Source organism: Girardinichthys multiradiatus, chromosome 22 (assembly GCF_021462225.1).
Source record: "Girardinichthys multiradiatus isolate DD_20200921_A chromosome 22, DD_fGirMul_XY1, whole genome shotgun sequence".
Classification (NCBI taxonomy): Eukaryota; Metazoa; Chordata; class Actinopteri; order Cyprinodontiformes; family Goodeidae; genus Girardinichthys; species Girardinichthys multiradiatus.
In genome coordinates, this window is record NC_061814.1 from 3,753,243 (window position 1) to 3,780,936 (window position 27,694).

The 27,694-nt window shown below is 41.6% G+C and overlaps 1 protein-coding gene across 7 annotated transcripts in view; it reads right to left on the reverse strand.

Annotated features, from left to right (window-relative positions):
* Nucleotides 1–27,694, reverse strand: part of rasgrp3 (RAS guanyl releasing protein 3 (calcium and DAG-regulated)) — a 66,131-nt gene that overhangs the window by 30,567 nt on the left and 7,870 nt on the right. For 5 of the 7 annotated variants that reach the window (XM_047352378.1, XM_047352379.1, XM_047352383.1 and 2 more), the window contains 2 exons: nucleotides 5,971–6,128; nucleotides 5,689–5,791 (listed from right to left, as the gene is read on the reverse strand). In XM_047352378.1, the coding sequence (XP_047208334.1) occupies nucleotides 5,689–5,791; nucleotides 5,971–6,040 (173 nt within the window). In that variant the 5' untranslated portion in view covers nucleotides 6,041–6,128. Of the gene's footprint in view, nucleotides 1–5,688; nucleotides 5,792–5,970; nucleotides 6,129–12,922; nucleotides 13,046–19,782; nucleotides 19,926–27,694 lie in introns of those variants that run through there. The other 2 variants (XM_047352381.1, XM_047352380.1) reach the window with 2 other exon arrangements.

Genomic DNA, 27,694 nt, shown 5'->3' on the forward strand with positions numbered 1-27,694 from the left:
TCTATTGTGAACCTCAAAGCTAACGAAATTGCTTCGTCTAGTGTAGGGGGTTAATCAATTAGGACCAACTCATCTTTTAAGGAGTCGTCTAAAGCGTGAAAAAAGGCTGACTTTAAAGCGTCATTATTCCAACCAGAAGCTGCAGCCAAAGTACGAAACTCAATAGAAAATTCAGTAAGAGGCCTATTGAGCTGCTTTAAGGCTATCAACTGTCGACCAGTACTAGTCTTGTCAATAATAGGGGAAAAAGTCTGCTTAAATTCTTTCACAAATTCTTCAAAAGTACAACCAAAATCTCTGCAATCAGAGAAACGGGCCTCTGCCCACTGTAAGGCCTAGCCTGTTAATAACCCAAGTACATACGAAATCTTGACATCATCATGGGGAAAGGAACGTGGAGAACGGTTGAAAACTAAAATACAGTCAGTCAGTCATTTTCTACCGCTTATTCCATAGTGGGTCGCGGGGGAGCTGGTGACTATCTCCAGCAGTCTATGGGCGAGAGGCAGGGTACACCCTGGACAAGTCGCCGTCCATCGCAGGGCAACACACAAACAACCATGCACACACTCATTCATACACCTAAGGGCAATTTAGAGTGACCAATTAACCTAACAGGCATGTCTTTGGACTGTGGGAGGAAGCCGGAGTACCCGGTGAGAACCCACGCATGCACAGGGAGAACATGCAAACTCCATGCAGAAAGACCCCCGGTTGGGAATCGAACCCAGGACCTTCTTGCTGCAAGGCAACAGTGCTACCAACTGCACCACCATGCAATATATTGAAGCAAAAATACCCTACAATTACTAATCTCACCAGAGAATTTCTCTGGGTTAGATGAGGTGACATCACGTGAATGAGGAAGTTGTTGGAATGATGGTGGTGCAGCAGCGCCATCTGCATGAGCGGAGGACTGAGAACTCAAGGTTTGCTGAACCATGGAAGTAATCTGTTCTAACTGTTGATGTGTATGGCACTGTTGCTCTGAAAGGGAACGAAGAGAGGTTGTTATCAAAACGGATCTGGTTTGTGTTTTCAGATAACTTTCTTCGGAGTGCTTCTGCTGGGTCTTGTTGGCCAGTGTTCTGTCATTTTCTTCGAGATAGTCTGACCCACATACAGAAGAACACTCAGAACAACTGAAAGTAAAAGGTGTTTTATTTAGTGAAACTGGAACGTGAACGGTAGAATCGCGGTAGAATCGCCAACTTGATGAAAAGAGGGGGAAGAGAACTGGTGAATACAAGAACTATAATGTGCAGAATAAACAAGAACTATAATTAACAGTTGAAGAGCTTACTAAGTGAGTGAAGTCAAGTCGCCAAGGGTAGAGGGAGCCGGGACCCAGGTGTGCGAAGCGGAGAAATCCAGATGGTTTTACTTGAGCTGTAGAGAGAGTTCTGGTGAGTTCAGGACTTAGTTCAATGTTCAGGTACTTGCGTTGGAGGGTGGACAGGGTACGCTTCTGCTTTGGTTCAGGAGACGGAGGATAACAGGAAGCTGCCAGCTTGGGACTTGGAAACGAAATCCAAACGAAATCCACCAAACATAGGTAATCTTGATTGTCCAGAAACTTCTGGAACCGAAGTCAAAGTTCAACAAAGAATGATCAGAAGGTTCAGGTTTCTGCCTGCGAAGGAACATAAACAACATCAGATTGGAGACAAAGAACGAAGCATAGCTTGGAAGTGGCCGAGCTTGTTACCACTGAAGGCAAACACTCTGGCATCAAAGTGCTGGCAGCCTCCTGCTTAAATACTCCTACAATGCAATCAGCAGAACAGTTGCACCTGTCACCCAGCACACCTGAGAAACTCCAGCACCATCTGAAAACTGAAAACAAGGTTTTGGTGGAGGGGCTCCTCGGCTGGACTGCTTGGTGGGCCGTGGTGGGCCATGCGGTTGGCGGTTGGGTGGGTGGGGCAGCGGAGCATGTCTTGTGACTGCACCAGGGCGGCTGGTGGGTTGTGTTTGGCCTGAAGCGGTTGGCCTGCATGGCCCAGGTACCCGGCTGGTGCATCTATCCCTCTCATGGACTGGTGGGCTGGGGCTGCTGGCGCTGTCTGGGGGGGTTGGACGAGCTTGGACGTGTGCTGCTCTGCTGGCTGTTGTGTCCGGGGGGGGATCGGGGTGGTGGGCTGGAGGATGGCGTGGAGGGGCTGCAGCCTGTGGGTTGGAGGGGTTGTGTCCACTTCTAGGGCGTGGGGTCACCGGCGTTTGGATCAGCTGGGTGGCGATGGTGGAGCTGAGCTGGATAGTGTTTCTCCCTGGGTGGTCGTTGCAGTGGCAGTGATGTAGTGTTTCTTGTGGCTGAGGGGGGCATGGTGGGGGACACTGGCCCTGGGTGCCTGCTGCTGGCCGGGGACCTTTTGGTGGATGAGTTTGTCCCTTCATGGTGCGGGGTCGGGGTTCCTGTTGTGGGTGCGGTGCTCGGTGGGGTCTGCCCTGTTGAGCCAGTGGGCGGGGTGGCGTTGCGCGGGGCCCTTGCCTTGCCCTTGTGGCACGCTGTGTGGTGGAGGAGCGGGGTGCGGTGAGGGTTCTTAGAGCGGGGCTGTGTGTGGAACTTGCGCTGTGTGAATGTGGCTTCAGCGGCTTCTGGGCCATGGAGTTCACCTGTGGGGCTGTGCCCCTGTGGGGGAGGGGATTCGTTGTGTTTGGATTCGGGGGGATGTGTTCGATATCGGTGTCCTTGTTGGGGATGGCCCTGTGGGGAGGTTCTTGTTGGGGTTCACTGGGGGTGGGAGACTAATGGGGTTGGGATCGGAGCTCATTGGGGTGTCAGGACTGCTCCATCCTGGGGCTGCTCCAGTTGGTGGGCTGGTTTGAGCCATGTGGACCCCTCTTTTGTACATAGCCCCCACTCCGGAGGTGGATGGGGGTTGTTAGGGACTGGGTTCAGGGCGGGGGGCAGGAGACGGGACAGGGTCTCCTGGGTCTGGGCGGTGCCGGCGCTGTCTGCCTGTCTCTGCCCCAGGAGGGAAGTGGACCACCTCCTGGATTATCGAGTATGCATAGGGAGTGTGAGTGAGTGTATGACGTCCATCGTTGTTTGTCTTTATGTTGGGTGCAAGTGATTTTATGTGGGTGGGAGTGGGTGATTGTGACTATGTGTGCTTGTTTTTTTTTTTTTTGTGACAGGTTGGGTCTTGGACTGCTCCCTCTCGTGGATCACCTTAGGATCACCCTATTTTCTACCCGCCACACTACCTGCCGGTGGTTGGAGTCTCTACCCGCTGGTGTACAGGTCCTTCTCAAAATATTAGCATATTGTGATAAAGTTCATTATTTTCCATAATGTAATGATGAAAATGTAACATTCATATATTTTAGATTCATTGCACACTAACTGAAATATTTCAGGTCTTTTATTGTCTTAATACGGATGATTTTGGCATACAGCTCATGAAAACCCAAAATTCCTATCTCACAAAATTAGCATATCATTAAAAGGGTCTCTAAACGAGCTATGAACCTAATCATCTGAATCAACGAGTTAACTCTGAACACCTGCAAAAGATTCCTGAGGCCTTTAAAACTCCCAGCCTGGTTCATCACTCAAAACCCCAATCATGGGTAAGACTGCCGACCTGACTGCTGTCCAGAAGGCCACTATTGACACCCTCAAGCAAGAGGGTAAGACACAGAAAGAAATTTCTGAACGAATAGGCAGTTCCCAGAGTGTTGTATCAAGGCACCTCAATGGGAAGTCTGTGGGAAGGAAGAAGTGTGGCAGAAAACGCTGCACAACGAGAAGAGGTGACCGGACCCTGAGGAAGATTGTGGAGAAGGGCCGATTCCAGACCTTGGGGGACCTGCGGAAGCAGTGGACTGAGTCTGGAGTAGAAACATCCAGAGCCACCGTGCACAGGCGTGTGCAGGAAATGGGCTACAGGTGCCGCATTCCCCAGGTCAAGCCACTTTTGAACCAGAAACAGCGGCAGAAGCGCCTGACCTGGGCTACAGAGAAGCAGCACTGGACTGTTGCTCAGTGGTCCAAAGTACTTTTTTCGGATGAAAGCAAATTCTGCATGTCATTCGGAAATCAAGGTGCCAGAGTCTGGATGAAGACTGGGGAGAAGGAAATGCCAAAATGCCAGAAGTCCAGTGTCAAGTACAGTCAGTGATGGTCTGGGGTGCGGTGTCAGCTGCTGGTGTTGGTCCACTGTGTTTTATCAAGGGCAGGGTCAATGCAGCTAGCTATCAGGAGATTTTGGAGCACTTCATGCTTCCATCTGCTGAAAAGCTTTATGGAGATGAAGATTTCATTTTTCAGCATGACCTGGCACCTGCTCACAGTGCCAAAACCACTGGTAAATGGTTTACTGACCATGGTATCACTGTGCTCAATTGGCCTGCCAACTCTCCTGACCTGAACCCCATAGAGAATCTGTGGGATATTGTGAAGAGAACGTTGAGAGACTCAAGACCCAACACTCTGGATGAGCTAAAGGCCGCTATCGAAGCATCCTGGGCACTCCATAAGACCTCAGCAGTGCCACAGGCTGATTGCCTCCATGCCATGCTGCATTGAAGCAGTCATTTCTGCCAAAGGATTCCCGGCCAAGTATTGAGTGCATAACTGTACATGATTATTTGAAGGTTGACGTTTTTTGTATTAAAAACACTTTTCTTTTATTGGTCGGATGAAATATGCTAATTTTGTGAGATAGGAATTTTGGGTTTTCATGAGCTGTATGCCAAAATCATCCGTATTAAGACAAAAGACATGAAATATTTCAGTTAGTGTGCATGAATCTAAAATATATGAATGTTAAATTTTCATCATGACATTATGGAAAATAATGAACTTTATCACAATATGCTAATATTTTGAGAAGGACCTGTACTTGTGGTTCTCGGTGTCTGGGCTGGCTCACTCCCGGTGGCTGCTTGCCAGGGCCTGGCCCCCTGGGCTCTGTCGGGCCTCTGCTTGGGGGGTGGTGTGTCCCCGTGGTCTTGGGCCTCTGGGTCCATGGCTGGATCTGCTCGGGTGTGGACGGCTGCCGGCGGGGCCGGTGGGGTCGTCGCTGCGGCTCCCTGGGGCTTCTGCACTGTCGCTGCTGGGTGGTTCCCCTGGGACTCTCCACTGCTGTTCTCTGGGAGGGTTGTGGTAGTCCCGGTGGTGGTTCTCCTGGGGTTCCTGTGCTTTGGGGGGCCTTTGGATGTCTGTGGCTGGGATCTACTCAGTTTCCGTCCAGGGACCATGGGGCAGGTCTCTGGGTCCTCACACTTGCTATTGCATATTTTTGTGGAGAAACCTTGTATACAAAAGCACGTCCACACTCATACTCACAGGTGTTAAGCTTCAGGTGTTGACAGATACACAGATGTTCTATATTAGGCTGCACCTCTCACTAAGTACATTTTACATTCATTACCGTGTACTATTTTATAAAAAAACAAAAATGCTGCAGGTGTACAAGCAAGCACGGTGTAATCTTGTATTCTCTTCATCCTTCTTTCTCTCCTCCACTCTTTCCTCCTTTTCTCCCCTTTTCCCTTTTGCCCCATCCCTCTCTTTTTTGAGCTTCTTTTTTCCTTTTCATTTCAAGAAGTTTATAATAAAGTTTATTTTATAAATATCAAGCAGAGCTTTAAAGCATTAGCTGTGATGCTCCGCTTGAACAGATGTTTGGCAGCCGTCAAACATCTGTTTAGCTGTAGTTCTTCTGCCAGACGGGATATATCATCAGTAGCTTTTTTGCCAGCTCAGAGGATGTAATATACCAGCGATGCATTAGCAGCAGGGTACGAGGAAGCAGGTTGGCATGGAGAGCCCCGTTATCATCTGTGAAAGGAACGGAGCACCAGAATGTAAGCAAACAAAACAAATTACCTCTCTCAAATCAAGTCAGACAGTTTTTATAGAGTCAGAATTCAGTTCAAATTATAAAGGTGTAAACACATAACGACCTTAATGGCCCTTCAAGTCAGTTCCTCATAGAAACTATGTTCTGTGTCACTCACCGAATGCATGAATGCATTCAGTTAGCAGTGCATCAAGAGAAGCTGCTTTGCCCAGAGCGGATGATCCCATACTTCCACAATGGTGAGAATACAGAGGGAGGTCTTTCTACCTTTCAGGGATTTCCTGGCAGAAGCAGATACACAGCAGACCCTAAAAGCTGAGGAAAAAAAATATTACTCTAACAAGGCCTGCAATGAATTTGATAGCATCTTTAGTGAGATAATGTTGAGAAGTAGAAGAACAGTAGTGCATCAGTATCTAGTCTAGTACCCACGTTGTGTCCAATCAAAACAAACCTGGACACAATTACACAAGTCTGCCAAATATACTGCAAAATCTTTGAAGAAATTATACATCAATTAAACTCCTCCTGCTGTCTCGATGTTTTACCCACAGCTTTCTTTAAGAAGGTTTTGCCTGTCACAGCTTCTGATTTGATTCCTATAATAAATGCTTCCCTTTCGTCAAGTTGTTTTCCCCCAGGCCTTAAAACAACAATTATCAAACCACTGTTAAAAAAGACTAATCTGGACAAGCTGCCATTGGAAAATTTCAGGCACTTTTCAAATCTACTCTTCATCAGTAATGTTATTGAAAAAGCTGTGTTTCAACAGTTAAATACCTACTTACAAATGACCAGCTGCTTTGATGTCTCCCAGACAGGTTTCCTTCTTACACAGACTTCCTGTATTCCAGAGAATAGATGTGTGGTTCAAGTCTACTCTGCATCCCCAGAATCAGAACCAAAAATGGGGAAGCAGCATTCATTTCTTATGCTCCAATAATCTGGGACAAACTTTCAGAAAACTGCAAAAATGATGAAACCATAAATAAAGGATAAAAATCTCTCTGCCAGGCTTTTTAACCATACAAGCAGACAGAGATTTAAAGAGGAGCAGCAAATGTAAAGGAGGTGGACTGGCAGTACTTGTGAACAACAGATGGTGTAATCCAGGACATGTAACTGTGAAGTGTCATCTCTGCAGTCCAGATATTGAACTGTTGGCAGTAAGTTTTCGTCCATATTATTTACCCAGAGTTCACCAGTTTTACTTTGGCAACAGTTTACGTTCCACATTCCGCTGTTGCCGACACTGCATGTGATGCCATCAGCTCAGTTGTTGCTAAGCTACAGACACAAAACCCCAATGCTATTGTGGCAATTTCTGGTGATTTTAACCATGCTTCACTCTCTGCTACACTTCCAACGTTTCAACAGTTTGTCAGCTACTCTACCAGAGAAAACAAAACATTGGATTTGTTTTATGCAAATGTCAAGGACTCATACATCTCTACAGCAAGACCTCCTCTAGGCAAATCAGATCACAATCTTGTTTTTCTCTGCCCCTTGTTCAGAGGCAACCTGTAATAAAGAGGACTGTGAGAAGATGGTCACAGGAAGCTGAAGAAGCCCTGCAAGGTTTCTTTGAGGTTACAGACTGGGACGCACTGTGCCAGCAACATGGAGAGGACATCAATGCCATGACTGAGTAAGTAACCGACTATATAAACTTCTGTGTAGATAACACCATCCTCACCAGAACCGTGAGATGTTTCCCCAATAACAAACCTTGGATCACCAGTGACCTGAAGGACCTGCTTAACAAGAAAAAAAGAGCCTTCAGAGAGGGAGACAGAGAATTATTGAGGAGTTTACAGAAGCAACTTAAAGTGAAGATAAGAGACAGCAAGGAGGTGTACAAGAAGAAGCTGGAGAGCAAGCTCCAGCAAAACAATATCAGAGATATGTGGACAGGGATGAAGAAGATCACAGGCTTCAAGCAGAAGGATGATCAGACCGATGGAGGTCTTCACAGAGCCAATGAACTGAACACATTCTTCAATAGGTTCAGTTCAGAAACAAGCTTTGCATCCTCCTCTCCTGCTCACAGACAAACAGACATTCCACCTTCCTTTGACCCACAGGACCCACAGCTGTCCAGTAACACCTCACATTTTTTATCTTGCACCTCAGCCCTAGACCCTTCTGCTTCTACATGTTTGCCTTCAACCATATCAGAAGATGCTGATGCTTCCTTTGCTTCCCCCTTCCACCTGTGTGTCTCAAGAAGTCAAGTGAAGATGCAAGTGGAGAGACTGAATCGGAATCTGCTGGTCCAGATCATGTCAGCCCTAGAGTCCTGAAGGCCTGTGCAGAGCAGCTCTGTGGGATTCTGCAGCACCTATTCAACCTTAGCCTGGCCCAGAAGAAGGTTCCGGTGTTGTGGAAGACCTCCTGTCTTGCTCCGGTACCAACGAAAACTCACCCATCAGTCCTCAATGACTATACACCTGTTGCCCTGACATCCCATATCATGAAGGTCCTAGAGAGACTCCTGTTGGCCCACCTGAGTAAGCAAACAGTAAACCATCAGGACCCCTTCAGTTTGCTTATCGCTGTGGAGTTGGAGTTGAAGATGCCATCATACACCTGCTTCAACAAACCCACTGTCATCTGGACAAAGCCAGTAGCACTGTGAGGATCATGTTCTTTGATTTCTCCAGTCCATTTAACACAGTTCAACCTGATTTGCTTTGTCAGAAACTCCAGAAGACTCAGGTGGAGGCCTCAATAATCTCCTGGATCAAAGACTACCTGACAAACAGACCACAGTTTGTGAGACTGAAGGGTTTTGAGTCTAACCAGGTAGTCAGCAGCACAGGAGCACCACAGGGGACTGTACTCTCACCATTCCTCTTCACTCTGTACACCTCAGACTTCCAGTACAAGACAGACTCCTGTCATCTGCAGAAATACTCGGATGATTCTGCAGTTGTGGGGTGGATCAGAGATGGACAAGAAGCTGAGTACAGGAAGGTGGTGGACCGCTTTGTGGCATGGTGCGGAAACAATCATCTCATTTTGAACATGACTAAAACAAAGGAGATGATTGTAGATTTTAAGAGAAACAGGAATAAGTCAAAAACTATTTCTATCATGGTAGAAGAACTGGAGGTGGTGGAGGAGTATAAATACCTCAGTGTTCACCTGGACAACAGACTGGAGTGGAGATGCAACTGTGAAGCCATCTACAAGAAGGGACAGAGCAGATTGTACTTCTTGAGGAAGCTTAGGTCCTTTGGTGTTTGCAGCAAAATGCTGCATATCTTCTATAAGTCTGTTGTGGAGAGTGTGATCTCTTCTGCCATCATCTGCTGAGGAAGCAGCATCAGAGCCAGGGACTTAAAAAACCTCAACTAGCTCATTAAGAAGGCTGGCTCTGTTCTGGGGACTCCTCTGGAACCTCTGGAGATAATTGTGCAAAGAAGGCTTCTTCATAAAATGAAGAACATTATGGAGAACCCTGAGCATCCTCTTCATGAGACTGTCCTACAATAACAGAGTGTCTTCAGTCAGGGGCTTCTTCAGATCTGCTGTAAGACAGACCTACAGGAGATCCTTCCTGCCCACAGCCATCAGCATCTACAACGGCTCTTTGAAGAAACCTTCATAATATGAGCTACAACAACATTTAATTTCCCTTTGGCATGAATAAAGTATTTTTTAATTGAATTTAATTTAATTTAATTTAATTTAATTTAATTGAAAACCCATTTGTTTAAAGTTGCCTTTCACTGTTCTATTTATAAAATTAAATAAAATATTATTCATTTTATTCTGTAGTCCAACTTTTCTTTACTTGCCTTTATTATGTCAATGGAATGTATTGTTCTTTTCTAATATTTCATTTAAAGAATTTTGAATTGTCTTGTAGCCAACATGTGCTATACAAATAAATTTGTCTTATCTTGCCTTACCGCATTAGCTGAAACCACTTCAGTGTAAATCCTAGTACACACATACTATGCAAATCGATTTTGCACATAGAAATAATTATTATTATTTATAGCTGGTAATAGTTAAACCAATCATTGTTGCCCAACAGTGGTGCTCTGTTGGTTTGACTGAGCATTTTATATTCTAACTCTTAGAATAATTTTGTCAGTGATTGTTAATTATTACTTATAATAATAATTATTAATAGCTGATAATAGCCAAGCCAAACTTGTACGACAAACCACAAAACATCCTCTCTTTATGTTTGGACCGGATATGGCAACACACATGGCAAGACAGGAAATAATGTGACAGCAGCTTCCCCAAGAGGGAAAGTAGGACCCATGTGCTGCTGATCAAATGCATCAAACAACTGAACATCATCAATGTAACTACCTCAATAAAGCACTGAGTTTGTCAATCTGGAGCATGAAGGCCTGTGTTAATATAATGCCAAAAGGAAAGACATGGTTAATGAACTTAAAGATATTTTTTCGGCACTAGTGGCCTTTCTTTTTCCATTTTTTTTTGACAGTAGGTAGACAGGAAAGAGGGGTAGAGAGAGTTGGAGACATTCGGTAAATGTCGCCGGGTCCGGGACTCAAACCTGGGACAGCCACCATTCGAGGACTGTAGCCTCTGTATATAGTCATGCGCTTTTGCCCCTACACCATCATCGCCACCTGGTTAACGAACTTAGAGAAGCCAGTGTTCCTGCCCATTAATTATGGGAAGGGTTCTAAGCATTGCCCTGATTTGGTCCATTTTACTGGGGAGTGAGCTCCAGAATATCTCTGCTGTTCTCCAGGAAAATTTCCCTGGTCACATTTCAGAAATGTATTGACATATTCATTGTTCAAACTGTGCCAAAAATCCTGTTGTTTTTTTTTTTTTAACCACATCCCAACAGATGATGCTTTACATGCAACGGTTAATAAACAAAACGTACAGGACAAAGTGGGTGCAGTGAACTGCCCTGCCAGTAGCAAAAACTAGGGAGCTTTTGTCATTCTTTTAGTGGAAATAACAGGAGGTTGAGATGGTTAACAAAGCACAGGAAATTCTTTTTTTACATAACTTTTTTAGACTTATGGCATAATTGCACAATCTGATACATTTTATCTTTAAACAACATTTTTATCTTCAAATTAATGAATTAGTTCTGGATCCTGAGCTGACTATGTCTTGTTAGTTAACAATTGAAACTTTGTTCACTGAAAAACTCAAAATAAAGTGTTCTAAAAAAAAAAGAAAAGGAATGAATTAAATGGATTATTCACTCCAATGACCAATAACTGTGCATTTTAAAAACATCCACGGGATAAAGCAGAAGAGTTGATCAGAGATTTACAAAAACAGCCATACCTTCCCCACATTCTGTCATTTTTGTCTCCTTATATCATAATTAAATAAGTAAACGATGATTCCTTTAATTAGATTCTGATATGCAAAAGATGGAATATTCTCTTACTCCCTTTCTTAAAGAGCAAATCTGTCCCAACACGTGCAAGGCAACCAGACCCACCTGTTTGCCTAAGCGGTTGGGCAAGGCTTGCAAAACTAAAAGAAGGGAAAAAATTGAGCAAACACCTGACACGGAACCTGAGAGGTGCATTGATCCATCAGTTTATTATCCACTGTTTGCAGCAGTTTGGCTTTGGAAATAATCTTGTTTAATTTGTACTGTATTGCCCCGACTACGCCAAAACAAATTCCTTGTATGTCCAAAAACGTACTTGGCAATAAAGCTTTTCTGATTCTGATTCTGATTTTGATTCTGATCTTGTTTGAGATAAAACAATATTTTCTTTCTACCAAACTGTGTAAAGTATTTCTTCTGGTATTTGTTGTTGTTTGAGCTGTCAATGCCAATAAGACAAGTAATTTATAGTATTGATCTATTAGTGTTTTTTATTCTTTTCTGGAAAAATGTAATTGTACCTAAACAACAAGTATTACCCTTCACTTATTAAGCTTCACTCATAAAACAAAACATATCCATAAAACACTTCCATTTCTTAATTCCCAACAAGCTTTTCTGGTATATTTTAGGTCACTGTCACATTGCAAAGTCCATTTTTGCTCTAATATTTTCTCATATGGTCCCACACATTTCTACTCTCGACGCTTCCCTTCCATGTTTCCCAACTGATAAGAGGTTATTTTCCTGGAATAGTATTAGTTCTGGCTAACATGTACTCTATCCTCATGTCCAAATATTTAAATTTTATACAGAGTATTATTCCAATCTCCAGCACTCATTGGATGGGAGGCAGGGTACACTCTGGACAGGTCATCAGTTACTTTTAATAGATTAGATGTTGATTAAAGTAAGACCCTCTAATCTGCTTCAATCTGATGTCAGAAAAGAAACAAGGATGCTAACAGCACTCTCCATTAAGACTAACATTACCTACATCAATCTCTGACCTGATTTTGGGATTCATAGGCTTTGGAAATGACTTTCTTCAGTAAAATGTAAAATATGACTTAAGTAAAGAATGAATCAAGTCTCAGACATATATTGTTTAATGTAATAATTAGAATTATGACCAGCTCTGTTTGGTGGAAGCAAGAAGACTTAATGCTTCTTGCGTCAGTCCATGTGACACAGACACACCACCAACAAAGAGACCATTTAAACAGTGTCCCCTTTCATTTCCCCCGTATGAACATCACACTCTCAGTAGAACATGCATTTATGTTATTTATTGTTCCTGTTTTCTGCCTCTGATTTCAGTGCTAAGCTGCATGTTGTGGTGGTACAACCTGGTCTCTTCCTGTCCTAACAGAGGGTCATCATGTTTGTGCCTCTGCTCACAGCTGTATCATTTCAAGCTTGCTCAATGCCCAGTCGCAAGCATAAAGTGAACATGCAGTAAAGTGAACGTGTGTCTTAAACTAATGCAGAGGTATTAATGGTTTTCTGTGTCACACATAAACTCACACACATTGCTCTGTTCTATAAATATGATGCGCTGATGCTCACTAAACTAATTGTAACTGCTGCAATCCAACAGTAAAGCTACAAGTAGAAGCTTAAAGCCTCAGCAACTTGGGATTTTTTAAAATCCTTTTCAAAGCAGCTGAAACTTCCATAAACTTTGTTCAAGTACTAATGGAAAATCAACAATCAAAACAATTAATTTAAAGCGTGGAGAGAAAAGTCTTACCTCTTAAACAGCCACATATCAGCAAACAGCCAAGCTAAAGATTAGTCATGTTAGTGGTATAAGCAACTACTGCTGCAGGCTGCTACTGGCTGACAAGCACAAAGAGCCTCCCATGGTGGAGCCACTCCACTCTATGACCTCCTCCGCCACCTCCTCCTCTTGTTGATAAACACAGCAGCCTGGAGCAGCAGCAGTTTGCCAAGTGATCTTGCACACACACACACACACACACACACACTCTTGCTTTCTCTCTCGCTATGTCTCTTGTCGTACTTGCATTGACTCTCATTGGATCCCATTCATTTTCAATCCTTTCTTTGGTCTAACCCTGACCCTACCCCTAAACCTAACCATTACCAGTACATACCTAACCCTAAGCCTAACCTTAACTCAACTAACACCTGAGTCCTAAACCTGACCCTTAGCAAAATAGCAAGTGAGGACCATGAAACTGACCTCATTTTACAACAAACTGTTCTCATTTTGATGGTGAAATGCGACAAATGGTCCTCACACAGCACAAAAACAGAAACACACAAACACTCAGAAAGAGAGAGAAATCTGACTGTCAGAACCTTTCCCTTATGGTGCAGGACCTAATTTGAGATGTTATCCTAACTTTAATATTTAAGAAAACAACAAATGTCTAAATGTGTAGAGTATGTGAAAGTAAGGGTGGATCATAAGTAGTGTCACCGGATGATCTCAGTGAGACCCTTCGCTATGGCTGACAGTATGTGGAGCCCTCTAACTAACCTAACATTACATGACCCTCCCAATGGTTCTTTTAACATGATCATCAATTGATGTTTGCTACCTTGGTCAATATCAAAGCAATAAAAATCATGAAGCATTTACAGATGTATGTAAAAATAGATCAAATAAAATCTACAACAAAATACAGAAAATCTTTTAAAGGTTACCATGTCAAAGATTTGTCTCAAATGAACATTTAGCTAGGATAACTGCTAGACAGAAAGTCAGGGTTCTTTTAGTACCTAAACAGAATCGTTTTGCATTTAGATTTTTTTAAATAACATGTGTAGTTCAGCTCTTTGTGATAATTACCACCATATATTTATCAATGGAACAAGAGATGATTTTATAAAAACACAAAGATGCTGAAAAATGGAAAACATTTTTAATCCTGCAGTGACCTAAGTGGTTGTGTTTTACTGACATTTATTATGGTGTTGAAGCAAGTAGAAGGTAAGTCTTTATGTCACATACCACCACAAAGCTGTCAACATGTCAGAGAAACACTAAAACTCTTTGTGTTGCTTAGGTTTATTGGAAAAATAAAATGACCAACTGTTTGTTAACCAATTCAAGAAAACTCAGAATGGTCATTCCAACTGTTGGTAATGTTGATGTGATTTTCTCCAGATTACAAGTTGCTTACAGCATTATCTTACATTACCATTGTCTTACATCCAATGTCATCGTTTCTTTAATGCCATGACACTTGGTAATCACAGTATAGGAACTGATTTGTGATATGATGTGATATGATGTAATGTGAACATGCTATGTCTGGGGAAAGACATGAAACCATAATCCTACAATTTATTTTCATCATTAAACAAGAAGAATAATGTGCTATATGCAGATAACGTAAATTCCTAAACAACTTTTAAACAACATTTAAAGATTGTATTGGATCTGACAGCATCTAGAAAATAATTCCTTTTTCTTTGCTTTACATTTTATTGCATTGCAACAAACATTTCACTCTGATTTATGTGACAGACCAACTCAAATTGATGAATACTCGTTGATGAATAATACATGGTTTAAATTTTTTTACATCTACATATCTAAAAAGGACAGGATACATCTACGTTCACCCTTTTACTCAACAAAACTCAGTGCAGGGTTTTGCATTCTGGAGTCACCTAACCTCTGTCTATGTTCAGAGAACAAGCAGCATCAAGAAGACCAAGGAACAAAGCAGACAGCTCAGGAAGAAGGCTGTGGAATGTTTAAAGCAGGGTTAGGTTCTAGAACAATATTCAAAGTTTATAGCATCTTACAAAACTCTGGTTAATCCATCATCTGAACATGGAGCAATAAACCAACTGCAGACCTACCAAGACATGGAGATCCACCTAAACTGACAAGAACGACATAAATAAGAGGACCAGCCAAAGAGGCCCACCATAACTCTTGAGGAGCTGCAGAGATCCATACCTCAGGTAGCAGAATCTTTTGACAGGACAACCATACCTCTACAAATATGAACTTTATAGAAGAGTGACAAGAAGAAAGCCATTGCATAAAGAAAGCTATTTGCAGTTTCCCAAAGCCTTAGATTAGATTAGACAAAAATGTTCTTTGATCTGAATTAACCACAGGATTATACCCCTGGCAGATTTAGGTTTGAATCTTTTCTTTTTGCAAATACGTTTGTTCTGACTAGACATTTTGGAGCGACCAAGCCAGAGACCCAACTTGGATCTAATAAAGAATATGCGTAGGGTGCTAACTTTCAGGTGATGGCAAAAAGGCCTTTGAGCCGCAAAGATTTGGAGCTTATCACTAAAAAGAAATCATCATAATTCCAGTGAAAACATGAACAAAGCTGCTCAGCAATTATAAGAAGTGCTTGATTACTGTAATGTCAACAAAGAATTTTCCATTGGTTACTGAGGATATAAATGATGATAAATTATGTTTGTTATTCCATTTTTAATAAAATGTTTGTGCATTAAAAGTGATGCATTCAAATAAAAACTATAAGGCTCACAAACATGCATCCCTTTAAATTCTGACTGGGGTCACAATGATATGGTTTTGATTGTTTAAGTGGCTTCAACAGTCAAGCTAAAAAGAATTACACCCTGAAGTCTTGGGTTTTAATGTGTAAATAATCTGGTTTTTACCAGGTGGTAAAATTATTTAAATCTAACCACTAGTGTTCATAAGCACATAACAGATTCTACCATGTCCAAGTAAATCAGCAGCACAGTGAAGCACTTTACTGTACAGTCTTTAAAAATAAAGACTGTACAGTAATGTTACATATGTAAGGTTAGAAAACTATGCTGTATGATAACACAGATTCTAAGCCTCTGTTATATTACCATTAATGAACAAAGATAAAACCAACATAAAAAAAGTGGTAAAAACTAAGTATACCCCAAACATTATAGATGCATCCAAAATATATAAAACTCTAAATCCAGTGCTGCTACCGGAGTTATACCATAACTAGAAAAATGGATCACATTACCCAATCCTTAAATCACTGCACTGGCTCTCAGTTTATAAAAGGATAGAATTTAGAACCTTGCAGATGGTCTATAAGCCACTAACTGATCTTGGGCCTAACAACATTTCAGAGCTGCTGGTCTGATATGAACCATATAGACCATTAAGGGTTCCAGGGACCAGAACTAAACACTGGGAAACAACTTTTCTGATATCATTAGAACTATGAAACTTACTTAGAACCAGCAACACGGAAACTTGGGTGGCTAACTAATTGTTGAGACATAATGCAAGCATCAGCCATTGGTATTGTATGTATATACCAGAAGCAACTGTCATATCGAAATTGGTGATGATGCACAAAGCTATTATACTGCAAAATGACTGCTAAGGTTCCTCTGCTGCTAGTCAGAGCAAGAACAGGGAGGGGTCTACTGTTTACTGAATTGTGTGCATTCTCACGTGCAATACAACAGCAACATGCACAATCAAAGCCCAATTCTTGGAAGAGACAGAGATAGGTGGCCTGAGGGTCCGAAACCAACAAAGACTAACTGAGGATTAACAAGAAGCAGAAAGGGCTTCTAAACCTGAACAGAGAAAGCTTCAAAATGGTAAACTCCTCTTCTTACTATAGATATAAGTGAAAGAAATAGGATCCTCATGAAAGCCTGTGCGTTCTGTAACATACTTTTGGATTTATTATAAATCTGAACAATGCTGAGAAATTCAAGTGATATAAACAAATAAAAACAAAAAGAAAAGACCTTTAAATTGTCTTGTAAAATATAATCAAATTTGGATTTTCAGGTGAGGAATAGAGCTGCGTTTATTCCCACTTACACACAGGAAGATCACATTAGGTACACATTAAGAGAATGTTGTTGCTCAGCATTTTGACTGAGGCCCTGTTTAAACTTTAAACACTTACAAAGTAAGAGAGAACACCATGGTAGGATCTAGTGAGCTGCCTGATCCCTTAAAAGAATATGAAATCAGCCATTCAATTCTATGGTAAATAGTTCACAAGAGGAGGACTTTCAAAATAACTGCCAAGATGCCCAGGTCAGGCTGTCCAAGCAAGTTTACCCCAAGAGCAGATTGCAAGATGCTAGGAGACGTCTTCAGAAACCCTAAAATATCATCCCTGGCCCTACATTTGGCTCTTGCTACTGCTGAAATCAAAGTGCATGTCTGTACAATCAGGAAGAGACTGCAAAGGTGTGCAAGGAATGAATCGTTGCTCCCTGAGAAAAACATGAAGGTCAGACTAAAATATTGCCAGAAAGAATGTAGACACAGGCAGGGACTTTTGCCATCACCAGTCTAAAACTTAATTAATTGAAAATCAGAACTGAGGACACGTTTGGCATGAACCAAACACAGCATAAGAAAAGAAGTTAAAAGCATCTGTGAATCAAGAAGCTGGAAGTGTGGTGGTTTGAGAATGTTTTGCTGCAATAAGACCTGGTCAGCTAACTCTCGTAGAATCCACCATGAACTCTATCACGTATTAGAAGATGCTTAAGGAAATGTGAGACCCTCTCTGAAAACATTAAAGCTGAAGCAGAACCGAACCCCGCAATATGATAATGGCCCTCAACAGACCAGTTTATATATTTTAAACTGGCTACGAATTAAGGAATTAAAAGTCCTGGGCATAAACTAAACCTTAATCTTTTAAAATACTTTGCAGTAACTTGAAATAGACTGTTAGATATGGAAGCAAATCGTTACCATATTTCAAATGAAAAAGCATTTTCAGAAATGCTTTTTCATTTTAAGAATGTGGCTGCATTGTTTGACTCATAAATGAAATTTGTAATCAATAATCCTATTTGCATTTTAATTTTCTACTTCAAGACTGCTCATTCTTTCACTTAATTAAAATGAAAAAGACATTTGAGATTTATTTTTCAAAATGTACCCCAGCAAATAGATACCAAAATTCAATTTGAAATGTAAAATTTGAAAATGAAAACGCATTTGCTGAAATGCTTTTTCATTTTAGGAATGTGGCTGCATTTTTTGACCCATAAATAAAATTAGTAATCAATCATCCTATTTGCATTTGCATTTTCTTCTTCAAGGCTGCACATTTTATGCCATAATCAAAAAGAAAACAAAGCAGACATTGCTTTCTCCGCATCTATTGTCGATGCTGCTGCCCGTAGCTGCGGCCGTAAGGTCTGCAGTGCCTGTCGCGGCAGCAATCTCAGAACCCGGTGGTGGACACCGGCAGTAAGGGATGAAAAAAGGGATGAAAAAGCATTTCAGCAAATGCGTTTTCATTTTCAAATTTTACATTTCAAATTGAATTTTGGTATCTATTTGCTGGGGCATATTTTGAAAAATAAATCTCAAATATCTTTTTCATTTTAATTAAGTGAAAGAATGAGCAGTCTTGAAGAAGAAAATTTAAATGCAAATAGGATTATTGATTACTAATTTCATTTATGAGTCAAACAATGCAGCCACATTCTTAAAATGAAAAAGCATTTCTGGAAATGCTTTTTCATTTGAAATATGGTAGCGATTTGCTTCCATAGTTAAATGGTTACAATGAGTGTTTCACTAATATGATTTCTGCTAACAAGGTAACACTAGCTGTTAGGGGGGGTTCAACCTTTTTCTCTCGTTTTAATGAACACTTTTGATTATTTGTGTCGAGAAACCGGTTTAATTTTCAGTGCTTGACCCTTTCCATTCCAGAGATAAATGAACTGCCCTTCCATAGCAAGGTTTAATTTTCTGAAACATTACTTATTTGTTTGACAGGGACAGTGCAGAATATTGAACAAATAAAGTTGTAAAGTAGAGTTAGCCAAAGGCTACTTTTATGTTGTCTTGTTGTTTCTGGTAAGGTATTACAAAGTCACCCTACAAAACAACAACCTCCAATACAACACATAGAGTAAGAACAACATAATAAATCTAAACATCTGCCAACATCCATGACCTTCAACTAAAACAAATACTTTTAAAAGATCAAATTAAGTTTGAAGTTTTTATTCATTGAAAATACCATCAGCAACATACAACACTAACACCACAAAGACATTTAAAATGAATAAATATATAAATAAATACTATGACACACATTAGTTTGTGCTGACAAATCTAGTTCTTTAAATAAGATTTAAATCAACTATAATTGTCTAGTAGTCACCACAATGGAGTTCCAGTCCAGTTCAGTCTTTACAGAAATTTCAGAACCATTGAACTGTCATGATTTGGGTTTTTGTTTGGGTTTTATTTATTCTTATTCCCAGTCTGTGTTTTGGATCATGTTTCTGTTTATTATTTTCCATGGTTGTGCTTTAGTTTCCGAATAGTGTTTTCTAGTTTATGTTCTGTACATTATGTTTTCTCCCGATTAGTTTGTATCATTGGATTTCTGTTTTGTCCCAGTCACGTTTCGTTTTCACTCTCTGCATCTGTCAACCTGTAATCAAATTCATTCGGTCCACCTGCATCATGTAATCAGTCTTTTTGTTTCACCTGTACCGCGCTCCATATATACACAATCATTCTGTTTACTCATCGCAGAAACATTGCTTCATTTTATCTACCATGCCTGTTTTGTGTGCGTTCCTGATTCCACCTTGAAAGTTATTTGTTTTGATTAAAAATAAACCGTTTTTACTTACGGTTAAAGATGCTTGTCCGTCTGCATTCCGGGGTCCTCTGCCAAACAATCCCTGACATGAACTGCATTCTCCATGACTAATTCTGAAGCCAGTTCTCTTGTATGTATCTCTTACAAGCTTCAGAGGTTGATGAACAGATGTCTTCATTACATCCTCAAAACTGCATGGCTTAAGAAAATGACAAAGATTTGTGGACAGCAATCAACCATAATTCTGTTCATCTAAATGTGAAGAAGCAATAGTGGGACTGAGCAAGAGCCACCCTGCATACACAGGCTCACAATATCACAAGAGCACAAGAAAGGTTAAAAGCAGATCTGGGGAAGACCAGCAAAGAGTGAGTCATACTGGCATTTGCATATCTAAAGCATAGTATTCTGGTCGGATACATTGTTTGAGGATAGGGCAGCGAACGAAGGTGGAGACCTCGATGACCCAATCTCTGGATGCTTAAACTGCCTTTAGGGACATGGAATGTCACCTTGCTGGGAGGGAAGGGGCCTGAGCTTGTGCGGGACATCGAGAGATATTGGCTAGAAATAGTCGGGCTCACCTCCGGATACAGCACGAGCTCTGAAACCCAGCTCCTCGAGAAAGGTTGGACTCTCTTCCACTTTGGAGTGGCCCGCAGGGAGAGGTGGCGGGCCGGGGTGGGTTTGCTTGTTGCCTCTCTCTCATTTTGGGGTTATCCTGGTGGATGTGAAGGTCGCATCTCTGCACCTTCAGGTCTCTGAATGCTGGCATATGGGCTGAGCATGGTGCAGAGTACCCAGCATTCTTGGCGTCCCTGTACGGGGTGTTGGATAGTGCCCCTCTCTAGAACTCGTCATTCTGTTGGGGGACTACAACGCCCACGTGGAAAACAACAGTGACACCTGGATGGGAGGTGTCCCCTATCTAAACTTGAGTTTTGTTTCATTATTGGACTCTGGCAGTCAGGGATTGTCCATAATAACCCCATGTTCAAGCATAAGGGTGTTCATCAGTGCATTTGGCACCACGACACCCTACACAGGAGGTCGATGATCCACTTTGCGGTCATGTCTTCAGACCTTCAGCCGCATGTCTTGGACACTTGAGTGAAGAGAGGGGCTGTGCAGTCCACCGTTCACCACCTGGTGGTGAGGTGGATCCGTTAGAAGAGGAGGAAGCCAATCTTGGCAAACTTGGCAGGCCCAAGCATACAGTGTTTGCTGGGAAATACAGGGATGTATTCAACTCCCACCTCTGGCAGAGCTTTGACCAGATCCTGGGCGGGGTTGGAAACATAGAGTCTGAGTGGACTATGTTCTCTGCCTCTATTGTCGACGCTGCTGCCCTTAGCTATGGTTGCAATCCCAAAACCCGGTGGTGGACACCGGCAGTAAGGGATGCTGTCAACCTGAAGAAGGAGTCCTATCGGCTGTGGTTGGCTTGCGGGACTCCTGAGGCTGCTGATGGGTACCGTGAGGCCAAGCGTGCCGTGGCCTGGGCTGTGGCACACGCAAAACTCGGGCCTGGGTGTAGTTCGGTGAGGCCATGAAGAAGGACTACCGGTCGGCCTCAAAACAATTATGGCAAACCATCCGGCACCTCAGGAGAGGGAAGCATTGCTTTGCCAATACTGTTTACAGTGGGGGTTGAGGGATGCAGACCTCAAATTAAATTAAATGCATGATTTTGATTTGAAAATAAATTTCACTAAACTGAAACTAAATTGAATTGTTTAAAACTGGAGTTGTTTGCTTTGAAACTGAATTTAATGGTTTAAAACTAAATTCAATTGCTTTTAAAATGCATTTTGTTGTATTAAAAATTATGTTTGACCACCTTCACTTTCAAGTCTGAAATTCAATTTCAGTTCCAAAATTCAGTTTTTTGTGTCACACATTCAGGTCCTTGAGGATAGCCACAGATTAATCAAGCACAGAGTAATCGATTTACATTTTACATTACACTACAGTAACACTTATGCTACCTGTAGCTATTAGCTAAACATGCCCTTACCTCAGCGTAACTTCTGTTGCCTAGCAACCGTGTTAGAGTGAAGAACAGAGCTGTCAAGCCGAACAAATGGTGCCTAAAAGTTAATTACGCTGTCTCCACTGTAAATGACTACATGGTTTTTATTTACCCTTTTACATATTGCTGATGGCTTATTATCCTATTTGTTTAAAATGTTCTCGATTTATGATCTTGTTCATTATTCATTTAAAATGTTCAAATAATTGTTGTGTTCATAGATATAAAAATCTAACACTGTAGATAAAATACATTGAGGACGAATATTATTTGTTTAATTTATTTGTAAAGCTTTTAACAACTTAAACACTAACATTAACTTTACGAACAAAGTTTAAATTTGTTTATTTGTAGGGCAAAATATTAATAATGATCACACTCTTAAGCCTCCCTGGTAGGGTCTATTTGGGGATTCTGGAGAGGAGGGTCCATCAGATAGTCGAACCTCAGATTCAGGAAGAGCAGTGTGGTTTTCGTCCTGGCTGTGGAACACTAGTCCAGCTCTACACCCAACCAGTCCACATGTGCTTCGTGGACTTGGAGAAGGCATTTGACCGTGTCCCTCTGGGAATCTTGTGTGGGTGCTCCGGGAGTATGGGGTACCAGGCCCTTTGATATGGTCTGTTAGGGCCCTGTACGACCGGTGTCAGAGCTTGGTCCGCATTGCCGGCAGTAAGTCGGACTCGTTTCCGGTGAGGGTTAGACTCCGCCAGGGTTGCCCTTTGTCAACGATTCTGTTCATAACTTTTATGGACAGAATTTCTAGGTGCAGCAAAGGTGTAGAGGGGATCCGTTTTGGTGGCCATAGGATTGCGTCTCTGCTTTGTGCAGATGATGTGGTCCTATTGGCTTCATCAGCTCGTGAGCTACAGCTCTCACTGGAGCAGTTCGCAGCCGAGTGTGAAGCAGCCGGGATGAGAATCAGTGCCTCCAAGTTCGAGCCCATGGTCTTGAGCCGGAAAAAGGCAGAGTGCCTTCTCCGGGTCGGGTGGAGGAGTGGAGGAGTTCAAGTATCTTTGGGTCTGTTGTGATTATGAATCTGAGAATATTATTTAATATTTTATATTTTATCAAATAATATTTCGGTAAGGCGATGGTATTAGAACAAAATAGAAAGGTGTGAGCCAAGCTCTGACATTATTGAACAGCAAAACTCTGCACACACATGGAATGAATTCACACAATTTCTTATAATACAAGAATTTATTAACAAAAATAAGTCAACTCAAAGTCAAACATATTTCAATCAACAAACTCTTTACTTTGCTAAAACAATCCAACTAAACTACCAAGCAGAATTAAATAATAATGAAGACTAATCGGCTATGTACAATATAAACAAGTTAATTAAAGATGATTGAAAACCATGACCAAAAGAGTGATGCAGCATTACCATACAAAGTTTATGTTTGAGAACCAAGAATTATCTTGAAGAATCTGGAAATGAAGTTAAGTTAGTCTTGGAACTAACTTAGGCAACAATCAGCATACCTTTAGACAACCATTCACAATGCAAGATCAGATAAAATATTATTTTATTAAAATAATGTTTTAAAGAAAGATCTGCTGAATAAAACCAACCTCCTGGATGACTAATTCTCAACGGGGTCTCATTAGCTGCCTTTATTTATTAAAATAATATTTAAAGAAATATTATTAAGGGAAATGGTAAAATATTTAAGGGAATATTTTGGAAAAGAGCCAAATTTTCTGGAGAAATGGAGTTTGATGGTGTTTACTTAGTTATCAAATTTAGTAAAATGATGTTAGGGACACATTATTGACTGGATTGAAAACTAAACCTTTCTGGGTAAATATTATTTGGCAGCAAGCACGTGTCTTTGCCTGTTAGCAGTTGAAGCTAACAAAGAAGGCTGATAGCTTAGCACCAGAATCAAACACACACCTTTAAAAATACCTTCAATAAAAGGGTTAAAATGCATAAGCGCGGACGGCGCATTATGATCAATCTTCTGTGTTTAAAATCACCCTTCAAGTAAAGTTTGTCTTAACTTTAAAAACACACAAACAAAGAACAAAAAACTGAACACGTGTGCTGCAGATAAGTGTGCTAGCACCAAGATAGCTGAGTTCAACCCAAAGAAAACCAAACTTCATAAAAAGAAAAACGTTTAGATCATTTCAATCTAAATCCTTCTCTATTATTCTGCCCAAACACCAAACCTCGTATGAACGTGTTAAGGAGTTGTCCGGGCGACGACAAATTTTGAAGAAACGTTCACAGTCAACAAACGGTTAGCTTTCAGCTAACCTCCGTAGCTTTGGGTTGTTAAAGGTGCGGCCGCTCTGTGAACAAAGGGTTAGCTTTCAGCTAGCCTCTGGAGCAGTGGCTGGAAGACGGCTCGTTCTGTCCGCTGACCACACTGCATGTTACCGCGGGATGTGGCTCCCGTTGTCCGTCCTTCAGACTCGGCTTCGTAGAGACCGCGTCTCTGCAGGGAACTCTGGAACACAGTTTGCTTCTGCAGGCCTCAGAGAGAAAGTAAAGCAATGCTTATACCTTAATCTGCCTTTTACGAATGAATACCGGATTCTTTCAACAGTAAGTCATCAGTACTTAACTTGTGCATATGATCGCGTGATCTTATGACAACCTTGAATCCAGTTTGAAAAGTTTATGTCTGCTGGCCAGCAACATTAACGTGCTGTTTCCCCTCCTATCCCGATGATCACCGATGTGGAAGAGGCAGGATGTAGCAAGAGCGGTGCTTTTATTTGGGCAGTGATGTCACAGGAAGTCCGCAGTTATCCCGTTTCCTCCTTCTGAAGTTGTGCTGGAAGTCGGTTAAATGCAATTTATTTTGAAAGTTCCAGAAAAGTTTGTGCCGGAGTTTTAATCCATGGCTGTGTTCCCAACAGGTCTTGTTCACGAAATTAGGGAAAAATGGAGCAGGAGATCGATAGACGGATTGGTGCAGTGTCAGCAATAAAAAAATAAACTGCACCTGCAATCAGTGAGTGTGTTGCAGGTGATCTACTAAGACAGCTTGAACAGTTGATAATAGGTGCAGAAGTGGTGCAGACCTCCCTCTTTAAAGAGGATTTTGCATGTTTTACTGTCTTTCACCATGAAGAGTTTGGGAGAACAGAGTAACAAAAAAAAGTTCGAAGCCATGCAGTTGGAGGTAATAATAATGATAATAATAATAACAATAATTATAATAATAAATTTTATTCATAATACACTTCACAGTATCTCAAAGTGCTACAGAAGAACAAAAAACATTTACAAACATAAAAATAACAAACCCTGAAGTTACAAGATAACATATCAATTATAAACATAAAACAAAAGCTGATTTGTCAGCTTCCCCTGCTCCAACCCACCACCTTCTGACAGACAGGAGTTCGGGAAACACTGCAGAGCAGAGCAGGAACGCTCACAGGTGAGCCACAGTCAGACTTACAGCGAAATTAAGCTCTAAACAGTTGAATTTAACTCTGCCAATTCCATCAACTATGTTCTGTGCCACGTTTTCTGGACTGTACAGGTCCTTCTCAAAATATTAGCATATTGTGATAAAGTTCATTATTTTCCATAATGTAATGATGAAAATTTAACATTCATATATTTTAGATTCATTGCACACTAACTGAAATATTTCAGGTCTTTTATTGTCTTAATACGGATGATTTTGGCATACAGTTCATGAAAACCCAAAATTCCTATCTCACAAAATTAGCATATCATTAAAAGGGTCTCTAAACGAGCTATGAACCTAATCATCTGAATCAACGAGTTAACTCTAAACATCTGCAAAAGATTCCTGAGGCCTTTAAAACTCCCAGCCTGGTTCATCACTCAAAACCCCAATCATGGGTAAGACTGCCGACCTGAATGCTGTCCAGAAGGCCACTATTGACACCCTCAAGCAAGAGGGTAAGACACAGAAAGACATTTCTGAACGAATAGGCAGTTCCCAGAGTGCTGTATAAAGGCACCTCAGTGGGAAGTCTGTGGGAAGGAAAAAGTGTGGCAGAAAACGATGCACAACGAGAAGAGGTGACCGGACCCTGAGGAAGATTGTGGAGAAGGGCCGATTCCAGACCTTGGGGGACCTGCGGAAGCAGTGGACTGAGTCTGGTGTAGAAATATCCAGAGCCACCGTGCACAGGCGTGTGCAGGAAATGGGCTACAGGTGCCGCATTCCCCAGGTCAAGCCACTTTTGAACCAGAAACAGCGGCAGAAGCGCCTGACCTGGGCTACAGAGAAGCAGCACTGGACTGTTGCTCAGTGGTCCAAAGTACTTTTTTCGGATGAAAGCAAATTCTGCATGTCATTCGGAAATCAAGGTGCCAGAGTCTGGAGGAAGACTGGGGAGAAGGAAATGCCAAAATGCCAGAAGTACAGTGTCAAGTACCCACAGTCAGTGATGGTCTGGGCTGCCGTGTCAACTGCTGGTGTTGGTCCACTGTGTTTTATCAAGGGCAGGGTCAATGCAGCTAGCTATCAGGAGATTTTGGAGCACTTCATGCTTCCATCTGCTGAAAAGCTTTATGGAGATGAAGATTTCATTTTTCAGCATGACCTGGCACCTGCTCACAGTGCCAAAACCACTGGTAAATGGTTTACTGACCATGGTATCACTGTGCTCAATTGGCCTGCCAACTCTCCTGACCTGAACCCCATAGAGAATCTGTGGGATATTGTGAAGAGAACGTTGAGAGACTCAAGACCCAACACTCTGGATGAGCTAAAGGCCGCTATCGAAGCATCCTGGGCCTCCATAAGACCTCAGCAGTGCCACAGGCCGATTGCCTCCATGCCACGCCGCATTGAAGCAGTCATTTCTGCCAAAGGATTCCCGACCAAGTATTGAGTGCATAACTGTACATGATTATTTGAAGGTTGATGTTTTTTGTATTAAAAACACTTTTCTTTTATTGGTCGGATGAAATATGCTAATTTTGTGAGATAGGAATTTTGGGTTTTCATGAGCTGTATGCCAAAATCATCCGTATTAAGACAATAAAAGACCTGAAATATTTCAGTTAGTGTGTAATGGATCTAAAATATATGAATGTTAAATTTTCATCATGACATTATGGAAAATAATGAACTTTATCACAATATGCTAATATTTTGAGAAGGACCTGTATAAAAGTGCTCCTCCAGTCCAATTTCGACAACGATATTTGCGATTAAGTGATGATGCGCTAAAATCATAATTCTGCAGCTTCAAAATGGCATTGCTGGATAGATGAGATCTCTCCTTTTATTTCTGACAGTTCACATATGTTGATATGTGTACAAAAGGTTTTCTCTCTCCATTTTCTGTTATTGTTTCTATGCCTCCTTTCAGCCACAATGACTGCAGACATTTTTTTGCGTGCCAGTAAGAACCTGCCTTTCAAACGTGCTAAAATACAGATGCAAAAACTGCACCAGTAATCTGTTTCAGGTTTCATAAGCTACTTCTCCCAGAATTTTGCACATCCTGATGATCAACATATCTTATGCATATTCATTAAGACAGACAATGGATTGCGCCTGCTATTTTGCTCATTTGACAGACACAATCCCTGTTACACCTGGAAGATCAGCTTTGCGCGTGGGATCAAGTTAGCATGTGTTTTTAAATATGCAAACCTTTACTAAATTAAGCCCAAAGTCTTTTAAACCCAGAGTCATCAGCATGAGAATGATAATGGATGGATTGTCATAAACCAGGTTTGCAGATGTAAGGAGGTAATTGAAGGCCAAGGCGTTTGTGGAACCCAGATAAGGCAGAGAGAGAATTAAAAAAATAAAACTGGATGATGAATGGCCCATTTTCCACCGAAAGCCCTGGGATTTAAAGCCCCACGACTTGTTTTACCCAGGTAAAAAGAATCCCAGGGAATTGTGTATGTTCTGTTTCCATTGCTCAGAAAGCCACAGACCATTTA